The following is a 22772-nucleotide window of genomic DNA, read 5'->3' as shown; positions in this document are numbered from 1 at the left end:
CAATATCACCTTGGATTTTTCAACCCTTTCTGCTTCAATAATGTTGCCTACAATTTTTATAATTTCGTACCATATTTTAACTGGCTTTTAGTATTTTAATATCTAAATTGCATTTTTCACACTAATAATTCAATATACATTATTACTTACGTTCATATTTGAAGTGAATTAATTTGTCAAATTTTGTTCACATGTACTCTATTCAACCTACTATCAACAAAATTATTGCAGTAAATGAAGAGGAAAAAAGCGTATGGCCAGCTAATCTTAATCTAAAGTTCAGAAGTGAAAACAATTTGCAAATTCGTCACCACCCCCCGCATTAATTGGATTATAACTCTTTTGTTTCTGATTTTATCATAACTTGTAATATACTATTTTAAAGGTGATTAAATGAGCTACAACTTTCTTTATCATAAATTTTACCGTAACTTCTCTTATTTTGAAACGGCAAAGGGTTAAAGGGCTCGAAAGACACTGCGGTTGGACAGCCGCGCACTCTTTAAACAATTAGAACTCTATCAATATTTGTGTAACAAAAAAATGATAAAAACCAATAATTAGTCTGAAAAATATCTTGAATTTTCATATATATACTTTTATACGTATTCTTTCAGAGATATTATAATGAGAAATTGGTTGTTTTATTAAATGGATTTCTTTATAAAATCATGAGTTTTTTTAAAATCAATTGTACGCATCAATTGTTTTAAACATTGTATGCGTCTTTTAATTGCATGATAGCTCACTCAATTTACACGCAGAAGTACTTCTTTTGAAGCTTATTATGAGAACTATAAAAACCCATTTTCATAATTAACTTAATATTGTTCCTAGAACACTGTGAAATAGCGATTTATTAAAATGTTTATTGATATAATTTTGTTCATTACATGATTTTCGTTAAAATGTATATTTTTGAAGATATTAGCAAAAAACGATGAAAAACGCGAAAAAGAAACAAATTTTCAGTAGCCAGTAACTTGAAAAGTATTTGCTTTTTTGAAAAACATTATTAAACATTTTTCTCTTATAGTTCTTTTATCGATACCCAACGTTATTTTGAAAAAAAGTAAAATTACACCACTGAAAAGAAATGACATCCACCCGAGAAGTGGTAAAAGAGTCTAAATTGTTTTCACTTCTGAAGAGTAAGATAAACCTAGTTCCAAAATTCCAAACGAAATGGAAAACAGTAAAAAAAAGTTCAGACCGAAAGCGCTCCATTGAGTAAATATTCCGTACCCAATGACAAACATATGAATTTTTGACTCAATGAAACTTCTAAATAATTTTTTTTGTATTGTTACTTAGTATAGTAAGGCAAAACAACTGCAAATTGAATATTTTTGAGCGCAATCACTTATGGCTCGTTTCCTTTGCACGAATTCGTACGGCGAATCTGTTCGCAAAGTGCGCAAACAAAATTTTTGCAAGCAAAAGCAAACAACGCGCAGTTGAGAACACGATTCGTCGTGCGCGTCAGACGCATGCGCAGACTGTCAAACGCATGTTATATTGGGTTCGTTCCATCCGAGCCAATCTGACAGTCCGAAACTGTCCGCGCATGCGCAGAACACTTTTTTCTGTTCCATCCAAAATATCGGATTCCAAACTGTTGCGGATTGTCAGTAATGCGTTCCATCCAGCAGTCCGATGAGTTTGAAACAGTCATTTTGTGTTTGTACTCGGCACAAGCAATTTAATACGATTAAATTATAATGTTATTTAATCTCAAATAAACAATTAAAAATTTAATGAATTAACAGAGATTGTAGAATATTAGATTAAAGCGACATAACGATATATAACTAGGAAATAATAAAAAGCAAATTATTGATATAATTAAGTTACATTTTATTAAAACATGTTTATATATATATATATATATATATATATATATATATAAAACTTATATTTATGTATTAAAATAATAATTTATATATATATATATATATATATATATATATAATTATTATTATTATATATATATATATATATATATATATATATATATATTATTATTATTATTATTATTAAAATATAATCTGTAAAATGTTACAGTTCAATGTTATTATTCAAATTAAGGAAAATAGTTGTTGAAATTTAATGCAAGAAAAAACGTCAAAAGGGAAAATTATGTGAAAATCGAAATGATTAATCTTCAGTTAAAGAAAAACATTTTTTCTGAACTAAACGAGTTTTTTATTGTTCAAGGTGGTATTTCTCATTATTATACTAAATACTATTTTAATATTATAAAAAAACTTATTATATTTTAATATTATAAAAACTTTTTATAAACTTATTCTTTATCTATGATCAAATATCGAATGATGAAGGGCGTAAATAATCTGCAAACGAATTGCGAATTGTACCGAATACCACCGAATACAATCGAGCTCTGAGTTCGAACGCGTTGCATGTATCCAAACCAAACCATTGCCAACTGCCATGAAAAAATCAGAATGAGTTTGGTCTAGTTTGAAACAGTTCCGGACTGTCAGATTTGGCTCGGATGGAACGAACCCATTGTTTGCATCTTATATTAATTTAATTTTTGGCACATCCCAGCTGCTTTTCGGCAATAATAATGTAGACATTACATTTTCCTTATTTATAATCATGAATTTATTATATTTTAATATTGCCTTAGCCTATAAGTGAATAGAAATGTTTGGCAAATGATAGTTGTCATTTGTTTTTAATGTCAAACCATGCCTTAAATATTTTAAAGGTCAAACAATAATAAGCGGTTTTTTGTATTTTTTCCATTTATTTCTACAATCTAACTATATTTTTGTGAATCAAAACATTCTAGAAAATTTCCCGAACAAACTTCAGGAAGATTCATGAAAATCCGAATTATAGTTTAGGAGTATTAATGAAACTTACATTGTTACAGAAGAATTTTATATATAAGATATATAGTCTTACAAAATATATATTAATTTTATAAACGATTAAAACACTATTTAACTTCGATGATGATTCAATTTGATCAGAAAATACGAACACGTAAACTTGAGAGATTGAACAATATTTTATTTGACGTATAAACAAAAGATGATTATGATTACTAAGATAACTTTTGTTTTACTAATTATAGCTAGATGTCAGGAGGACGCCATAGTACTCCCCCCAAAATGAAAAATTTCACGGCTATTTGTCAAAAGAAAAGTTAATTTTACGTCATATGTTAAACGTAACTTTCTTTTTTGGAGTCTTCTTCTTTTCTTGCTGATTGCCTGAGATGTGAGTAAGAATTTGATTCACAATCAGTATCTGATTTGTTTATATAAGGGGGTTTTAATCTTTCTACAGTGAAGTTCTTTTCGGTCCCATTTATGCGGAGTTTGTAGACACGGTCTGTAACTCGCTCTAGAATTTCATAAGGCCCACTGTAAGGTGGTTTTAGAGGCTTCCGGAAATGATCTGCCCTGAGGAATACATGTGTGCATGTGTCCATATCTTGCAAAATAAACATTTTTTCCTTGTTGTGATAAGCAGTGGGTGTTGGTTTTAATGCACGCATGATTTGGCGATGATTATCTAAAAATACTTGTGGATTTGTTGAGTTATCAGATACGTTGATAAAATCACCTGGAAGTCTCAACGTAGTTCCGTAGACCATTTCTGCTGGTGATGCTTTTATGTCTTCCTTAAATGAGTTTTGTAGACCAAGTAGCACGTAAGGTACTTGTATCTTGATCCACGGTTCAGTGGAACACATCAGAGCAGCTTTCAATGTCCTATGCCATCATTCACAAGTCCATTAACCTGACGGTGGTAAGCTGTTGTACGTATCTTCTTCGCTCCAAATGCCTGAGCCAAAAACTTGAATAGAGCAAACTCAAATTGTAAGCCTTGGTCAGAAGTTATTGTTGTTGGAGTCCCAAATCATGAAATCCAGCACGTTAATAATGCTTCTGTGACTGTATCAGCTGTGATATCTCTCAGTGATATAGCTTCTGTCCATCTTGCAACCTTGTCTACAATCGTTGAACAATATGAGAAACCATTAGTATTTTGTAAGTGAATGATATCAATATGGATGTGAGAAAATCTTTCATCAGGTACAGGAATGTGCATAGGATTGAAGCGATTGTGTTTGTGGACTTTAGACTTTTGACAAGAGATGCATTAGCGAGTCGAAATACCATTACAGGCCATACATATTGTTTGCAGACTTCTCTGATGTAGTCCTAATGCTTGCATGAGATATACCATGTAACACTAATTGCAGTTTTGCGGAGTTTCTGTGAAAGATAAAGTTTAACAAAATTAGATTCGATATTACAATATATTGGAAAACCATCCTATGTCAATTTGTGGAGTTTCAAAGATATTTCTCCACCAAGTAATGCTTTCAATCCAGTGTCCAAACTCTGCTCAATACTTATTTCTTCAGCTGACAATTTCGTTATTGGCATTTTTATTGTATTTATTCTTGAAAGGGTTCAATTCAATTCATTCTGCTACAATGTTTTCATAACGTTTGACATATACAATTTCAGTGAGAGCTGGAAAATATATTCTAAATGTCGTCTCTGTCTATCTGAAGCCTTTTCAAATCTTTGCTAAAATGCATATGTGATTGGCTTGTGATCAGTCTTGATTTTAAAATATCTTTATTCCAAAAAATATTTAAAATGCTTTATTGCAGCAAATATGCCAAGTAGCTCTCGAAAATATGTTGAATGCTTCTGTTCTGTTGTTGTTAGTTTTCTGAAGTAGAAACCGATGGGTTGCCAGGCACCATTTTCTTCCTGCTCCAGAGCAGCACCAAAAGCTGTTGTAGAGGCATCCGTCACCAAGCACATATTGGATGGAGCATCTGGATATCGAAGTAGTGCTGCATTTGCAAGTGCTTTCTTTATGTCATCAAAATCCTTAACAGATTCTGGGTTCTAGACAATTGGAGCTTTGTTCTTCTTCGCTGAACTTTGTAGGTAATTGTTTAAGGGTAATTGTATTTTTGCTGCCTTTGGTACTGACTTCCTGTAGTAATTTACCATTCTTAGAAGCCTACATAGTTCCAGAACTATGGTTAGTTTTGGAAAGTTTAAAATTTTATCCACTCGGTGTGATGATGGAGAATAGCCATTTGCACAAAGTTTGTATCCCAGAAAATCTACTTCATCCCTGCCCATGACCCATTTCTCAATGTTGATGACAAGTGAGTGTTCTTGAAGTCGCTCAAATACTATTTCAAGGTGACGATGATGCTCTTCCATTCTCTCAGACATGACCAGGATGTCATCCACGTATACGAACACAAAGTCAATATCTTGAAAAATGTAATTTATGTATCGCTGGAAAGTCTGAGTAGCATTTTTCAATCCAAACGGCATGCAGATATACTCAAACAATCCCCATGGGTTTATTATGGCTGTCTTCTGAACGTCCTTTTTATGCATCAAAACTTGATGATAAGCTTTGGCGAGGTCTAATGTAGAGAATATTTTTTTCCTGTGTAATACTGGAACAACATCCTGTATTAATGGTGGAGGATACTTATCAGGTAATACGCTCGCATTCAGTTTCCTCTAGTCACTGCAAATTCTATATGCTCCATTCTTCTTCGGCACCATATGAATAGGGATTGCCCACGAACTGCTTGATGGTCTTAAAATGCCCATGTTTAGGAGATTTTGAATTTCGGCTTTTGCTGCTATAGCTTTTTCACCAAAAATCTTCCTGAACCTGGCAGCAACTGGTAGACTTGTTGTAAAGATTCTGTGTGCAAAATGAGACTGTTTAATAGTTAATTTGTGTGGTGTATTAGTGAAAGATACATATTTAGTTAGTAGATCCTTGAACGGTTGCTGGGGATCTATTGTGGAAATGTTGATATTATCAGCTTTCAGAACATTTCCAGCAGAGGTTAAGTCTGTAGAGGGATCAATCAATCTTCTTCCTTTGAGATCAATTAGGACGTTGTGACTGAGAAAATTTGCACCAATTGTGGCTGTTGCCACATCTGAGACGCCGAATTGTCAAGTGAAAGCTCTGCGTAATGATAAATCCAGCTCTAAAGTCTTCTTTCCATAAGTAGGTATACGACTGGAGTTGGGTGCATACAGAACAAGATCTTCCTTGGAATGTCCGGTTGCAAACTTGCTAGCTGGGAGTATTGATAGAACAGATCCAGTGTCAATAAGGAATTGTATTCTGGATTTTCTGTCTGTTATACTTAATCGGAGCTCTGAACAGACAGAATTTGTATCACCATCATTGCATGCAGCTCCTAATGTTGATGGTGATGCTAGTTTTCCGGATTCAGCAGTGATTTAAGAAGGCACGGTTCTATGCACTTTTTTGCATTTTTTCCAAACCTATTGTAGTAATCACACACATATGATTTGGTAGGTGTTTTTGACCTACCTTGCCTGTTCCTTGAGTGGTTACTGGATCTCTTGCTCTCGCTGTTGTCTTTACGACTTGGTTTTGAGCTTTCGATCTCTGATGTGAGATCATTTATTTTAGACATAATGCAGTCAGAAGTATACCTCAGTTAAAATTTCAGCTCGTGTTCCTTGCTTTGTGGGATTCACAAATTATATGGATCGGTGCTCACCAATGATAATTTTTTTTACAAACTTACATGATTTAAAAACATTTCTCAATAATACGGGTCTTTCCGATTACTACGTTATTTTTCTATCATTATTAAATAACACGACTTCATTATTTATTAATTACCAATATAACAGAAATTTCAGCAACAATAATAAACTTTTATTAAAAAAATTATTAGAAAATGAGTCGTGTAACCAATTTTATCAGAACATTGCTTTTGACTCGTTTATAAAACCTTTTTTACAGAAATTTATTTTTGATTTTTCGCTATTGAAATATCAAATCCAAGTAAATAATCTCCATAAATCTAAAGCATGGTATACTCAATAAACTTGAGAATTTCGTACAATAAACTGCTAAGTCTAGAAAGAGCGTCTAAAACAAACTGCGATATCGATTTCATATTTTTTTTAAAAAAAAAACTCATTTTTTTAATAATATTTGCAAATTAGCAAAAATGAAGTCTAATGAAAGTGTTTTTTATAATTCGCACAATAAGCAGAAGGTTAAACTTAACCTTATTTATTTACGCATTATAAACAAAATAAAGCTCCAATTGATTCCACGTTTTAGTTAGAAAACGTTTGTATATGAAAAAAAAGGGCTGTTTTTAGGGTTTTTGCGGCAATTATTCGATTTTTTCTTGCTGTAAGAACTATCCTTGGACTTGAACGAACATTTTAAAAAAAGAATTGACCAAATTGGTCCCGGCGTTGTTGAGTTATGCGCTTACCAACATATTTTGCGATTTATTTTTATATATAAGATATATATTCTTATGCTTAATGTGGCAATTGAGACACATCATTTCATGAAAAGCAGTTCTACATTTAACATCGCTCATATTATAAATGTATATGCATTTTTGCGCGAAGAGTAATTAAAAAAACAATAATTATTATTTTTAGGTAAACGGCAAATATTAGTATATTATATTATAAAAATTGTAGACATGGATTGGACAACGTTTTCTAGTCGTTGGGTCATCTAGTATATATATATATATATATATATATATATAAAAAGTCGAAATAAAAAAGGTACAAAGTATTAAAAACTTTTATTTATACGTTTGGACACAAGATGCGCGTCATCATTCAGCAACTACAACAATTTGAAAATTTATTTACTAATGATAAAAACCAATATAGATTAATTATAGATTATACATAGAGAAACATTATACATACCACAGGGCAAAAACACTCAAAGAAAAATTATTTTGAAAAATTAAACTTATAACATATTAGAAAAAAGACATTTTTTTTGAAGAAAAATAATGAAAAACTACAAGATTAAAAACGTTTTGAAAAAAGTTTTGAAATGTAACATTATGACGCATGAAACACGCCCATATCGAGCAAAAGACTCGACAAATGCAGACGAAGTGGTTGAAATGGATTTAATCAAAAGGAAAATGCAAAACATGTAAAAGTTTGAACAGAAATAAACAAAATTGTAAAAAATATCATAAAGGAGATAACAAATTAATTTTTAGTTTTTTTGATAAAATCAAAAATTAGCTGGTAACTATCATGTAAAAGGTAGAATGAATTGCGTTTATCAATATATATATATATATATATATATATATATATATATATATATATATAAACCTCGTGTCACGATGTTGGTTCGCGATGGACGCCCAAACTATTGAACCGATTTTGAATTTTATTGGCTCATCGTGTGCATATATATCCAACTTAGGTTATAGGAAATTTTGAAAAGTAAATTTGAAATATAAATATATAATTTTTATAAATTTCTAAAAATTTTGACAGAAAATGACAAAAAAAAACCACACTAAAATGTCAAATGTCAAAATTTATGAAAAATTCGAGAAAAAAAGATTTATGATTTTTGAAAAAAAAAAATTGACAGTTCAAAAAAAAAATAAATCAAAAACATACATATATAAATATATCCAACATTTATATCCGAATTAGATAAAATGCTATATTCAAAATCACAATTTATAGTTTTAAATCTAATTAATAATCAATGTTTATAAATTTAAATAAATATTGACATGAAAAACGTCAAATGTCATTTGTTAATATTTATGAAAATAATTATGTAAAGATTTTACAATTTATATTTATTTGATTAACTTACCAAATTATTTCGGATACCAAAACTTCATCAAAACCTTATAGATCAGAAATCACAATAAAAAAGCGGCATATTGAATTTAAAATTAATCATAAACAAAAATTTGACATTACACAAAAAAGAATTAACGACTTCAATAGGAAACAAATAAATTAATTATTCCAAGTTATGTTATAGGCAATATTTCCAAACAAATTATAGATATAAATTATATCATATTATATTAAATTTCGATCAAGAAGGAAATATTTTGGCATTTAAAAATTTAGTGCATATTGGATATATATATTTGAAAAATCTGATATTTATATAAAAAATTATATACTTGTATAATGGTACTGCGTTGACTCAGACTAAAATCTAATTTATTCATTGATTAAAAAAATTATTTTACGATTTGACATAAATAAAATTAAATTAAACAAAACACTATGGTTCGTTGGAATTAATTATCGAAATGTAAAGAAATTTGTGTAATAAGAATATAACATTAATATTAATATATCATTTATATTATAAGAACTTCTGGAAAACGGCAAAATATTTTTGATGGCAAAACAACGTTTGCCGGGTCAGCTAGTATATATATATATATATATATATATTATATTATAATACAAAGTAATATGATACTTAATTAAATGCTTAACTACATTTCCATACTATATTTCATTATTTAACTTGACGCCATATTTTGTTATGTCTAATAGGTGCTGAATTGTTCGCTAAGCGCCGCAAGAAATCTGAGAAGTGGATCGTAGATGAAACAAGAACTACTGAAAAAATAATCAACAAAGAAAATTCTGTTCAGCAGGTACGTGAAAACTTAATCAAAATTGATAAACAATAATTATTGTTTTCCTATTTTATTGCATGAACGTTAAAAATCAACATTTCTACAAAAAGATGTTTATAATTTTTTATGTCACGAATACCAAAATAACCAAACCGTACCAAACCATTGAGTTTGACTAAAGTATTTTTGTTTATAGTGTATTATTCACTAGATGAGTTAGAAAAAATATGTGCCCTGTATGTGTAATAAGACTTAATTTGCTATTGCCTTTAATTGTCTACATAAGTCATGTTAGTAATATTTAATAAGCATATTGTGACGGATTAAGTGGTTGATGCCCCCTTCTTAGGGTATTGCAACGACTACCAAATATTACATCTAGAGTTGCATTCTCATTAAGAAAGGGTTACACCAACTCCTAAACCCGACTTCTATAACCACCCTGTAATTACCTGTGGAAAAGCCAACTAACTACGCGAATGAAACAGAATGTACTTTTAGCTTATTTAATTATTACCAATTATTACAGGTGTAACGGCATGACAATACCTACGTACTGTCATGCCCTCTGCCTACAACCTAACGTACTCATAAATCTTTATTAATTACTAACGAGAGACTAACATAACGGATTAACGGCCTAACGTAAAACGGTATCAACGGATAACGGAGGGTATAGTTTATAAAACAATAATACATCTGACCTTTACTGGAACGGGTTCTCCTCTCCTGGCACAACACACACACCACTATACATAGGGCTTACAATACCGGGATTACGTGATCTCGAATACCGGGATCCCGGACGATTTTTGTCCATTATTCAATACCGGTATTGATACCAAAAATATCGATATTTCGGGATTATCAGTATTTTGTTAAGAATTGAACTTTCGCAATACACATTCATAAGTTTTACATTGTTTATGTGTATTACCGACTCAACTCTGCCGAGTATGACACATCGGCAAGATAAAGCAATTGTTTATATATTATATACGACCTAAAGAATGAAACCCATTTATAACAATTATTTGTCGTCCATGTGCATTGTCCTCATGTCTAATTCAATATCAATGAATTTTAAACAAAATATGCAATCGACTCGTTATAATTCTCTATATTGTATATCTTCTTATCAATCATTCGTATTTATTTATTATTTCATTATAACTAAAATTTACAAGTAAAATCATCAAGTGGTATATAGTTAAAATAACATAAATACACTATACTAACAATTGCAAGTACTAATTCATATCGACTTATAATGTACTCGGATAATTTCTTTATGAAAATTGTGCCGACAAATGTAGAATGAGAAAAACGTTATCGGCTTGTTATATTTGTACTAAAATTTGGTCCTCGCTTGAAGATTAAACAATTGATTGTTTATATTTTTTAAAAGCATATTTTAATAAACAATATATAACTTATTAATTGAATTTGTTTTTTTCCTTAAATATATAATTCCATACTAGCCTATTAAATGTAAAATGTAAAATACAAGTTAAATATATAATTATTTACTTGCACGTTTTTTTTGTATCTATCTACTCCTATTCTCTATGTAATAAAATTATTAATATGTACTCATTTTAGAACAATAATAATGTTAATATGTCAATATAACAACTGCGGTAAATAAAAATATGACTAGTAAATTTTTCATTAATAATACCGGTATAAATACCGGGATCCCGGTATTACAAATTCCAAATATCGAATACCGGTATTCAGATTTTAGTACGGTATTGGAAGCCCTAACTATACACAAAGCGGGTCCAAGGGCTGGCGCCCTGGACACGAACGACCATCGACAGAGTATGTTACAATTATTAATGCTATCTTTCAACCCCAGACTGGACCTTATATTACAGGCACCCTAGTAGACATAGGTGGGGGAGTCCAATTGCACTGGAAGTTATGCAACCCTTTTGACGACAATACCAATTGTCGTTACAATATATATGCAATGCGAATAAGGTAAAAGTACACTATTCCGGGATAGTACATTATTACGGGAGTTTTTCATTTTGATCGCAAAATAAAAAACAGTCGGTGAATAATAATTTTAAACAATACCACATAAACTATAATTCGAATCTCATCAAATAAGCACGATTTTCCATTTTAAATATTAGTTTTTAAAACCATATAGAGCTTCTGAACGCATCAGTCATAACCCGATCGCCATTACGTACAGTCCTGTTGTTAGTTAGGTTAATGTGACGCTACAATTGCTTAAGATTTGTATGTGACACTGGTAAGCTTATTCAATATAAATTTGTGATATTATTGTTAAGAATTAATAAGTGATAAGTTTTATAGTTAAATCGAGCAAATATGTTTTAAGAAAGTGTCAATTTTGTGACTCCCGTAATTAAGTTCACACAATTGAGGCATTGAACGTAATTCCGTGAGTGTCACGCAATTAGGAAAAGTAGACCTGAATTATTTTAGTCTTTTATTCTCAATTATGCTTAATTTAGTGGTGTTTTTGGTGTTACTAAGTTTGGTTATGACCACAGAATATTGTGACCTAATTACGGTATATGTTTTTTTATTTTAACCCTAATAATTGAGTTTGAAATTACTACTCTTTAGCAAGAAATATATGATTTTTTTTTTACTTATTTCCATTATTCCCATATACATAAAATATGGTAGTAATGAGAGAATCAGATGTTTCTTTTATTTCATCTACGATAAATCATTTGTGTAATGTCAAAGATTATAGAAATAGGGCAAAACCCGTAGTGCACTTGTTTTCTATCAATGACGCAGGATATTTATAGAGCACGAATCACTAGTGTGCGGGTATGTGTGTATGTATGCAGCGAATTAGGGACATATTCGTAAATACGGTAGTTGTATGTATTTACGGTGTAAATGTATGCTTCGAGCGCTATCACGGAATAGTGTACAACGACTCCCGGCATTAACCACTAAAAGTCAGATATGAATGGTTGAGTGACAAATATATGTTGAAAAAAATTAATTTTAATTCATCCGAAATATATGACAGAATTAATGATTTAAATAATGAATGCGAACGTAATATTTATTGGCTGAATAAAAAAATACCTATTATTATTCAGAGTTTTAGAGAAGTAATTAAATATCAAGAAAGTATGTATTCATTCAGCATTCATCCTTATTATAATAAAATATATTTTGACAGTTGTATATTTGATAATATTATAAATATCGATTTATTAAAATCTGGTAATAATAATCAAGATGCAGAAGTTATATTTACGGATGGATCGAAGGATATGGACAATGTAGGTTTTGCAATATATAAAGAAACCGATCAAACAAGTGAATGCTACAAGTTACCAGGGTGTGTTTCTGTCTATACAGCGGAGTTATTTGCAATTAAGGAGGCCATAAGAAAAGCTAAAGAACAGAATTATAATAAAACAATTATAATTACGGACAGCATGAGCTGTATCAATAAATTACAAGTGTTTTTTTAGAGATCTAAATTTAGAAGAAAAAATTTATTTTGATATCTTGCAAGATTTGGAGAAAATTAAAGAAAATGGAAAGGATATAAGAATAGGATGGGTAAAAGGTCACTCCGGAATTTCAGGAAACGAAAAAGCTGATGAATTAGCCAAATACGCTTGCTTAAAGGGAATGGAATATAACCAAGTATTAAATAAAGATATAATAAAAGTTATGAAAAATAAAGCAGTTAATAAATGGAAAACGGATTGGCAAATAACATCAAGATATAAAGGAAAATATTATAAAGGAGTTAACGACTTTGTTAAAAAGGTACCTTGGTTTATTCAAAAATGAAGATAGATACTTTATAAGTACGATGAACAGAATAAGGTGTAACCATGGACATTTCCCAGAACACCTGTTCAAAATAAAGATGAGAGAGTCAGCTATTTGTGACTGTGGGAAGGATGTGGGATCTTTGGAACATATAATTTTAACTTGCAGCAGATATCAAGAAAATAGGGATTATTTATTATATAAATTATATAGAATTAAAAATTTAGTTAAACCGTTTAATTTATTTAGTTTACTGTCAAATATTGATTATTATAAAATTATATATAATTTTTTAGTTAAATGTAAAATTAGAATATAAATGTAGGAAACTTTGTATATGGCTAGTTTGTAAATAAGAGGCCAAATAAAATAAATTAAAAAAAAAAAAAGACTCCCGGCATTAAGTTCATGAACCGAATTTTATCACGGAATTAGAGACAAACGCGTGGTTCACCAAAATGCCGATTATTTCTGTAAATGACGTTCTACGACGAAAAATCTTGTTTTATAATAATCTCAAAGGTCTAATTAATATAAAATATAACAGATTTAGTTCGTCCACTTTCCTATTTTCTCTAAAATTCGTCTTTAAAGTCAAACGTTTCTTAACATCCCGTAATATGGTACGTTTACCTTGATATAAAAAATATCTAAAAGTTTTATCGTTGGCTATTATAATTTACTCTCAATTGCTCACAACAAATGCATAGCTCAAGGTTGGTTTAAATCATTATACTGAACTATCATCAAATCTGTAACAAAAATTTTACAATATAAATTAATCTAACGTTCTAACGTTCTATTTTTCTCTGTATTAACTAGACAGTTACTGTAAGATCTCATATAATCAAATTACACAAATTTTTATACATCTTGATTACATGTTCATATTGAACCTCTTCCAAAAGTTAGGCGAAGGTAACCTCAAAAAAGTTTTACGCGCAGGTGTATTTTGATAAATTATTTATTCATATCTTTTTAACTTCCCGTAGGGAAAGTTACTATAATTTTCGCAAAAACAAAAATGAAAGTTTGTGCATACCTTCACGTTTTGAAAGTTATGTATGTATGTATGAATGAAACGATGTAATGAAAGTATGCGTATGTATGAATGTATGAATTCAATTTTTCATCCACAATTTTGGGCGTGCAAATCAACCAATTTGAATAATTCAAAAATCATTCGATTTCTACTGATAGAGAGACCTGTTAATTGATTTTTGACAATGGCAGGACGAGCCGTTTCGGAGATACGGAGCAAAGTGTGCAGAAAATATAAACTAAGTTTTCACAGAGAAGAGAAAACAGAGCATTTGATTTGAATGATTAAAAAATTATTCAATTTGCAATGATGGGGACAGTGGCGCTTAGTTTTAGACAAGACCAAGTCCAGCCATTTTGGAGATACGGAGCTAAATATGCAAAAATGGTAGTATTTGAAAGAACAAAGCTTTCGATTTCAATGATTCAAAAGATTTAGCTGATGTTGACAGCGTGAGAAATAAAATATTTCTGGAAAAGATTTTTTTTAGTTTTTATATCAAAATTTAAAAAAAACTTGTATATTGTAACTTTTTACATTTTTCAAACGCCAATTTCATATTTGAGTCCCAATCTAATACAGTTTTCTTTTTCACTTTACCACACACCTTGTTGTTTAACGGCATTTGTACTTCCGCAGCTTTTAGAATGAATCACCGTTTAAAATTCAACATGCCTAAGAATTGGCGCAACTGTTGAACGATCTCAGGCTTTGTGTAATTTTGTATAGCTTGTATCTTGCCTGCTAGAGATTTAGTTCAATTGGCCGAGACTTTATACCCTAAAATTTTTGCCTTTGGTTCTCCACAGGGATAACTGACAAAGTTGCCACATAGATAACTGGCTTGAATTACGAAGCATCCGAAAAGTTGCCATAAGGATAACTGTCTTGAAACGCAAAGCATCCGAAAAGTTGCCAGAGAAATAACTGACTTGAAACGCGAAGAATCCAAAAAATTGCCGCAGGAATAAGTGCTTGAAACGCAAAGCTGCCGAAAAGTTGCCACAGGGATAACTGACTTAAAACGCAAAGTATCTGAAAAGTTGACACATTTTGATTGACTACTACCGCGAATTCTTACGGCTTCTTAAATAAAACGTGTAAATATTGTATATGCTGTTCGTGTGATTTCGATGCAACCAATATATTATCGATGTATGCGAAACAGATGTCTAAATCTCATGACCCGCTGAAAAGTTTACGCTGCATTGTGCAAACCGAATGTCTTCGGCCGCAAACGTTAATGTATACATGTGCAACTGAATGAATGCGTAACCAAGCATATTTCACATTGCTTACAGACGGTTCAAGTTTATGTTCAAGTGTTTGCTATAATTGTTACTTTTAGAGTCATATAAATATTTTGTTCCTCGTCAAAAACTTTCTCCGTTACAATAATTATTCTAAAACAACACTTCACAAATGCGAATGGCCAATTTCAATCGCTGCATTAGCTGTGTAAAGACGAAATTTCGAAGCTCGTAAGCGCCGCGTCGCAGACTAACGGATAAATAATGTTACGGAATCCATCAAAATGTAAACAAAATTCATACTTATTATTAAAATCTCTATAAAGATTCGAAACATTTTAAGTGCATATGTCTAATGATCATTTTTACTGTCTAATATCATTTCTACCTTCCTGTCCCGTCCAAAAATTGATGTGTAATTATAATGAAAATAATAAAACAAATGCCATCAGTCAATGAATGTATGTTAATTTTAATTACATGAAGTTCTTCAAACACAATTATTACGTGAAGAGTGAAGTTGCAAAAACAATATTTGTTTTGGAGTTGTTTAACATAATCCACTATGTGAACGAATATTATAAAAGTTACTAATCAGCAATTACTTCATTTCTCTAATGAAGGTTCATCTCTACATGTTAATTACAATCCACACCAATCATGTCATATTTGAAGGATGACTTTGTTTACATTATTGTTTTTAAATATTATAAATAATTTTGATGCTATTATAAATATATAATTTATAATTTATCATTATATAAATGTGTATAATGGTATACATATACACTAATAAATATGTGCATCACGAGTGTTAAAATATTACTAATAAACATTATTCAAAATTGTCATATGATGTATTTATTTATTTATTTATTTATTAATTCATAAGCAAGCCGTATGTGTCAAGCTCTTGTCAAGCTTATTCATAGTTAATATTAAAAGGATAGTAATTTTATAATAATCATGGTAGCTGCACGAATTTCGCTTCTGAAAAAAAGAGAGCTGAAAAAAAGCCTTCAAACATTAAATACAATGTTCATCAACAAGTTCATCATATTAAAGTCTATTTGACCACCAGTCAAGCTCAATATTCTTGCACAGAGTTGAAAGTTATACTCATTTAAAACCGCGAACAAATTAAATTAATAAAATAGCAATAAAAAAATATATATGGTTGTACAGGCGATCAAATGGTCAGACTACATAGATAAAGGATAAGGATTACGCAAGAAAATAGTTATTGAAATCAAATTGAGAAAATTAAGTAATGTCATAAAAAGCTAATTCTTTAAAAAGTTTAACTAGGCAAGCATGAAATTTTTTGCTGTCTAAGTTTCGAATATTGAGTGAAAGTTTATTCATAAGTTGAATACCTAGACTGTCGATCGTATTGAAAGAGCTGACTAAATTATATGTGCGCGCCTTAATAAGTTTGTGTCTAATGTTGTAGTTTGATGAAGACGAAGCCATTTCAAAAAGTTTCGAAATGTTTTTGATGAAAGATAATGTTACCAGCAGAAAAATGCATGGGACAGTTAGAATATTGTATTTTTTAAATATGGGTCTGCAGGAGGCTTTACTGGGCAAGGAAAAAATTATTTGAATAGCTCTTTTTTGAAGCTTAAACATTTTAATTAGTTCGGATGAAAAACCCCAGAATTGGATGCCGTATAAAACATGAGAATAAAAGTTGCTGTAATAAACTGAAAGTAAGCAATTTAAACCAAATTTGGGTTTTAGGGTGCGCAACATGAAACATGTTCTAGATAAAGTTGGTGATAGTGAGATAGAGATATGATCAGACCACTTTAAATTATTATTAATATGGATACCAAGAAACTTTGATACTTGCGAAAAATTATATGCTGAATTATTGATGGTTAAAGAAGCAATATTATTGGATAAACGATTTTTTGTACAAAAAGATATCCTTTGGGTCTTATCATTATTGAGGACTAGATTATTTTCACAAAACCATTTTGTTAATTCTGACATAACCACGCTTAATTTATGTTGTGATTCATTAAGAGATTTGGCCTTGATGATAACGCTGGTATCATCCGCAAAGAGAATAAAATCACAAAGATTTGTACAATGGGGTAAATCATTAATATATATGAGAAATAAGAGAGGCCCTAAAACTGATCCTTGGGGCACACCCAAAGTACTTGTCAATTTATCCAAAATTATTTGCTCGTGATCATTATTTAAGTAAACGCTTTGTGTTCGATTCGACAGGTAAGATTCAAATTGTTTAAGCGGACGTCCGCGAATGCCACAATTTTCTAATTTGTCAAGAAGTCTTTGATGAGAAATACTATCTGAATTTTAGGATCTTGTTTTGATTGAATTTTACTTTACTTTTTGAAGGACCGATTGTAAATACTTTAATTTTGTAACTAGTAATATTTATTTTATGTTAATTACATAAATTACATCGTATTTATAATAATTTTAATATGTTTTTTATTACGTATTGATTGAATTGATTTTGGTTTTATAATTATCTATTGATGATTTTTTGTTTTCTATTTCAATATAACCGCATACTTTGATTGGCGCTAACACTATCAAAAGCTTTAGACAGATCGCAAAATATCGCAGTACAATATGTCGCTTCTTTAAAGGAGTCAATGATGTTCTGAAATAAATTATAAATTGAGTGGGAAGTAGAATGGTTCTTTCGGAAACCATGCTGATTTTTGAACAAAATATTATATTTATTGAGAAAAGAGTATGCAAGATTTTTTCAATTATTTTATCGAAAAAGTTAAAAAGGGAAAAGGGACGATTTATGTTTACTTAAATGCCATCTCGTACAGTAGCAAATAAGTTTTACTTCCATCGCGTGTAAACGTGTTTTTTAATCATTTATTTCTGCATTAACAGCAATCAAAATACAAAGTAACCTATGAGCTATTGTGATGAATTTTACATATACACAATCATGCATACATACATGCACACGAACATACTCACACGCACGTGAAAACAAAACGAAAAAAGAAAAGAAACAAAAAGAAATTATATAATAGTAATCACTTCAGCAAGTGGTATACTAATTGACTCAGGTCCTTCGGCCATTTACTGGAAAACTGCATATTCTATGAACTAATGTGATGAAATTATCATATACACAAACATGCATACATACATACGCACAGACATACACGCACACACACACACTCAATAAAACATTTATAAATATTTAATAGCGGTCACTTCATCTATTGATATCCTACTTAGATCAAATCCCTCGGCCATTTCTTCTTTAATTTTCTGCTGTTTGGAATTGCTAACAGTGAGGCCATTAGGGTGTTAAGGTGATTTTCGAGGTTCCGGTGATGATTTTCACTGATAGATTTGATAACTTCATTGACGAACTGTATATTTGGATCATTTGATTAGTTTTGTACCAGGGAACTCTTGTGATCATACGAGTAATTCTTTATTCCATCCGCTGTATAAGAGCAATATTTGATTTATTTGATCCGCCCCAAATCTGCAGACCATAAGTCCATAACGGTTTAATTATCATATTATACTTAAGGATCTTATTTTCTAGAGATAATTTAGATCTATGTCCGATGAGCCAGCCGAGTTCTTTAACTCCCGTTTTCATTTGCTTCACTTTAGTGGAAGTGTGATGTCGCCAGGTGAGTTTTTCGTCGAATTGAATTCCAAGATATTTGACGGTGCTTAGACTCATTGATGCCTATGTTTCACAGTTTTGTCCAATTTTCAATCATATTAAAATGATACTGCAGTTTTAAACAAGCAGTACTAGGATTGTCATCAGTGGATAAGATTGATATGTCGTTTTCAAAAGTGGAAATTGTGTTAATAGACGTTGTAGAAATATCGAATGTAAACAGAGTGTATAGGAATTGGCGCAACACACTTCTCTGCGGTACCCCTGACTTGATGGGAAATACGTATGATGACGAGAAATTAACTTTGATTATGAACTTTCTCTTGACAATATCAGATGTTAAGAGTTTTTGATATTATACTGGTAGGTAAAGTCTAATTGTAGAGTTATAAATATGACTGACAATCCTGTGGCACTGCTGGATGGTTGAGTGCTCTTTACGAAATCCAAACTGATGATCAGGGAAGACGTTGGAGTCCTTCAGAATATGCTGTAGTAACAGCTTTTCTAGAATTTTTGACAATATAGGGAGAAGGCTGATTGGCCTATAAGATGTGACTAAGTGTTGATTCTTGCCAATTTTGGAATCATTTTTATTAAAGATGTCTTGAATTGATTTGGCCAATAGTCAAGTCTCATTATAGCCTTGAAGATATAGGTGATTATAATGAATACTTTTATAGGTAATTCTTTGAGTATTCTTGGAGATATTTGGTCTATTCTAGACGACTTTTTTGCTTTAACTTTCTTTATTTCACTAACCACAAATTTGAGAGACAAGAAACGTTTCCCGCTTTCTTGACTGCTATTATGATCTAAAGCAGGACTAATGTTGACAATATAATTTGATAAATTGTTAGGCCGAAAAACTGTAGCTAAGTATTCCGCAAATATATCAGCTTTGTCTTTGTCGCTTCTTGCTCATGCAAAGGTCTGGGTATCCATACGAACTGGAGGATTTTTAAGGCTAGGTTTAAGTTTATTTTTGACGGGTTTCCAGATAAAATTGTCAAAACAATTTAAACTGGATACATAGTTATTAAATCTCTCTTGGTTAAGTTCCTTACGCCTGGCTTTCAACTTGTTACTCAAATTATTGAAAATGTTTTTGTCTGTGGGCAAATGACTTTGTTGCCACCTACGCCTAACTTTTCTTTTTTCTGCTATGAGCCTTTTTATATCATATGTTGTCGTCTGACAGGTGTTTTTTGTCGTAAGAAGAGTAGGAGTAGCAAATTTTGCAGCATCAGGTAGAAGGGTATTGAAGGAATCTATGATGTTTTCGATATCAGCGCAGTTTTTAAGTTTAACTTTGAGGTCAACTTTGTCATCTACGAACTTCCAGTAAATGTTCTAGTTTGTTTTATGGTTGTAGAATCTAGAGGAGGGATCAGAAAGACTTGCAGATGTGGTTATGCTGGCTATTACTGGACTATGGTCAAATGACAAGTCATAGCTTGCTTGTACTTCCTTGTGAATGTAGATTATACAAAAAAGTCCAATAGATCTGTTTTTTTGGCAGGGTCGCTCGGCCAGTAGGTGGGGGAACCTGAAGAGAGAAAACTATAATTATGTTTGTATATTTAGTTCGCTTTTGTTTTTACATAAGTTTGACACAACCAAGTTTTTAATAAATTAAAAAATTACCATAAATTAAGTTATTATTGCTCTAAGATTAATTTACTGAAAGGTTAAACTAAAGTTTGTGTGCCTTCATGATTGGGGGTGCAGCAGCTTCTTCAGAGTCGAAACAGGAAACACACAATCAAATACATGTGTCCGAACATTCTAAGATGAATATTGATACTGACGATACCGAGGCAATGCATATGCCGTCTGTCTCATGGCAAGTAGTAAATTAGGTGAAATTTTTAAGCGTAGGCGCACATCGTCAAACAATTCACTTGAAAATTTAATAAAAGTATTTAGTAAAAGTAAGATTTAGTAAATTTAGTAAAAGTAAGATTTGACATATTAAAGTTGACAACTGAAACATCAAATTCCAATACCGTTAATCAAATGGATAAAAACATCACAACGTCTTCCACTAAAATACAAAGACCCCCACCAATATTTGTGTACGGCATTACAGACTTCCCGGATATGAGAAGTGATTTAAATAAAATTATGGATGAAAATGATTATAAACTTAAATCTATGCCGAATGATATAATTAGAATAAACACTAATTTACCAGACCAATACAGGGCAGTAATCAAGTTTTTTAAAATGAAAAATGTTGTATATCACACTTATCAGATAAACCAGGAACGGTCTTATAGAGTTGTGATAAAAAATATACACCATACATATGACACCAATGTAATAAAAAATGAATTAGAGAAACTTAATTTTAAAGTAAGGTGTATAATTAATGTGAAACAACACAAAACCAAATTGCCCGTAAACATGTTTTTTGTTGATTTACAACCTGCAGAAAACAATAGCGTAATATATAAACTAAAGAAATTGCTTAATCATATGATTGTGGTGGAACCACAATCATATGATTGTGGTTGTTAGTTAAAAATTAGTGGCCAAGTTTCTTCGGATTGTCCAATGGAATGCAAATGGTGTTCTAACCCATAAAAATGAATTAATAATATTTTTACAACAACATATGGTTGATGTGATGCTAATCAGTGAAACGCATTTAACAAATAATCTACATTTCAAAATTCCTCTCTATTCTTTCTATAATACTAATCACCCAGACAATACTGCACACGCTGGATCTGGAATATTGATTAAAAACAGTATTTCACACTACACACTAACAAATTTTCAAGAAAATTACTTACAAGCATCTACAATATGCATTAATACATTTTTTTATGATATCATTGTCTCTTCTGTATATTGTCCTCCACGTCACAGGATGAAAACAGCTGATTATGAAAAATTCTTTGATACATTAGGACGCAGATTTATAGTGGGTGGTAATTTTAACAGCAAAAATACATTATGGGGCTCTAGACTTACCACTCCTAAAGGTATGCAGTTGGCACAAATGCTGTTAAAAAAAATTATTCATTCTTATCGACTGGGAAACCTACTTATTGGCCTACGGATAGAAACAAACACCCTGACCTTCTAGATTTTTATATAATAAATGGCATTTCTGATTTATACACAAACATAGAAGATAATTCAGATTTATCATCAGATCATACATCTATTATAGCAACAATTAGCACCACAGTAATAAAAGTGAAAAAAATTAATGGTCTTTTTAATAGTAAAACAAACTGGAACTCTTTTAGACAAGAAATCGATTCTAAATTAGATCTTAAAGTCAGATTGAAATCTGAAGCAGATATAGAGAATAACTTAAATTTTTATATAAATACGCTGAAAAAATCTGTTCAAAATGCTACTCCACATATAACATATAGCAATACGACGTCTAATATCCCAATAGAAATTAAAATATTAATAAGGAAAAAAAGACGAGCAAGGAAAATATGGCAAAGGTCACGTAATCCAACACTTTATCCAGGGATAAAACTGTATTCAACACTTTATCGAATGAAATAAAAC

At 30.8% G+C, this 22772-nt stretch overlaps 1 protein-coding gene across 1 annotated transcript in view; it reads left to right on the top strand.

Moving 5' to 3' along the window:
- LOC113369987 overlaps window positions 1–22772 on the top strand; it is a 289295-nt gene that overhangs the window by 201483 nt on the left and 65040 nt on the right. The window contains exon 5 of the mRNA XM_026610623.1: window positions 9408–9511. Within this exon, the coding sequence (XP_026466408.1) occupies window positions 9408–9511 (104 nt within the window). The remainder of the gene's footprint in view (window positions 1–9407; window positions 9512–22772) is intronic.

Source organism: Ctenocephalides felis, unplaced genomic scaffold (genome assembly GCF_003426905.1).
Source record: "Ctenocephalides felis isolate EL2017-DRISC unplaced genomic scaffold, ASM342690v1 CF-g0.4_SCAFFOLD_01492, whole genome shotgun sequence".
In the NCBI taxonomy this organism is placed as follows: Eukaryota; Metazoa; Arthropoda; class Insecta; order Siphonaptera; family Pulicidae; genus Ctenocephalides; species Ctenocephalides felis.
Note: the sequence above shows the minus strand (reverse complement) of the source record. Positions and strands in the feature narration are given on the sequence as shown.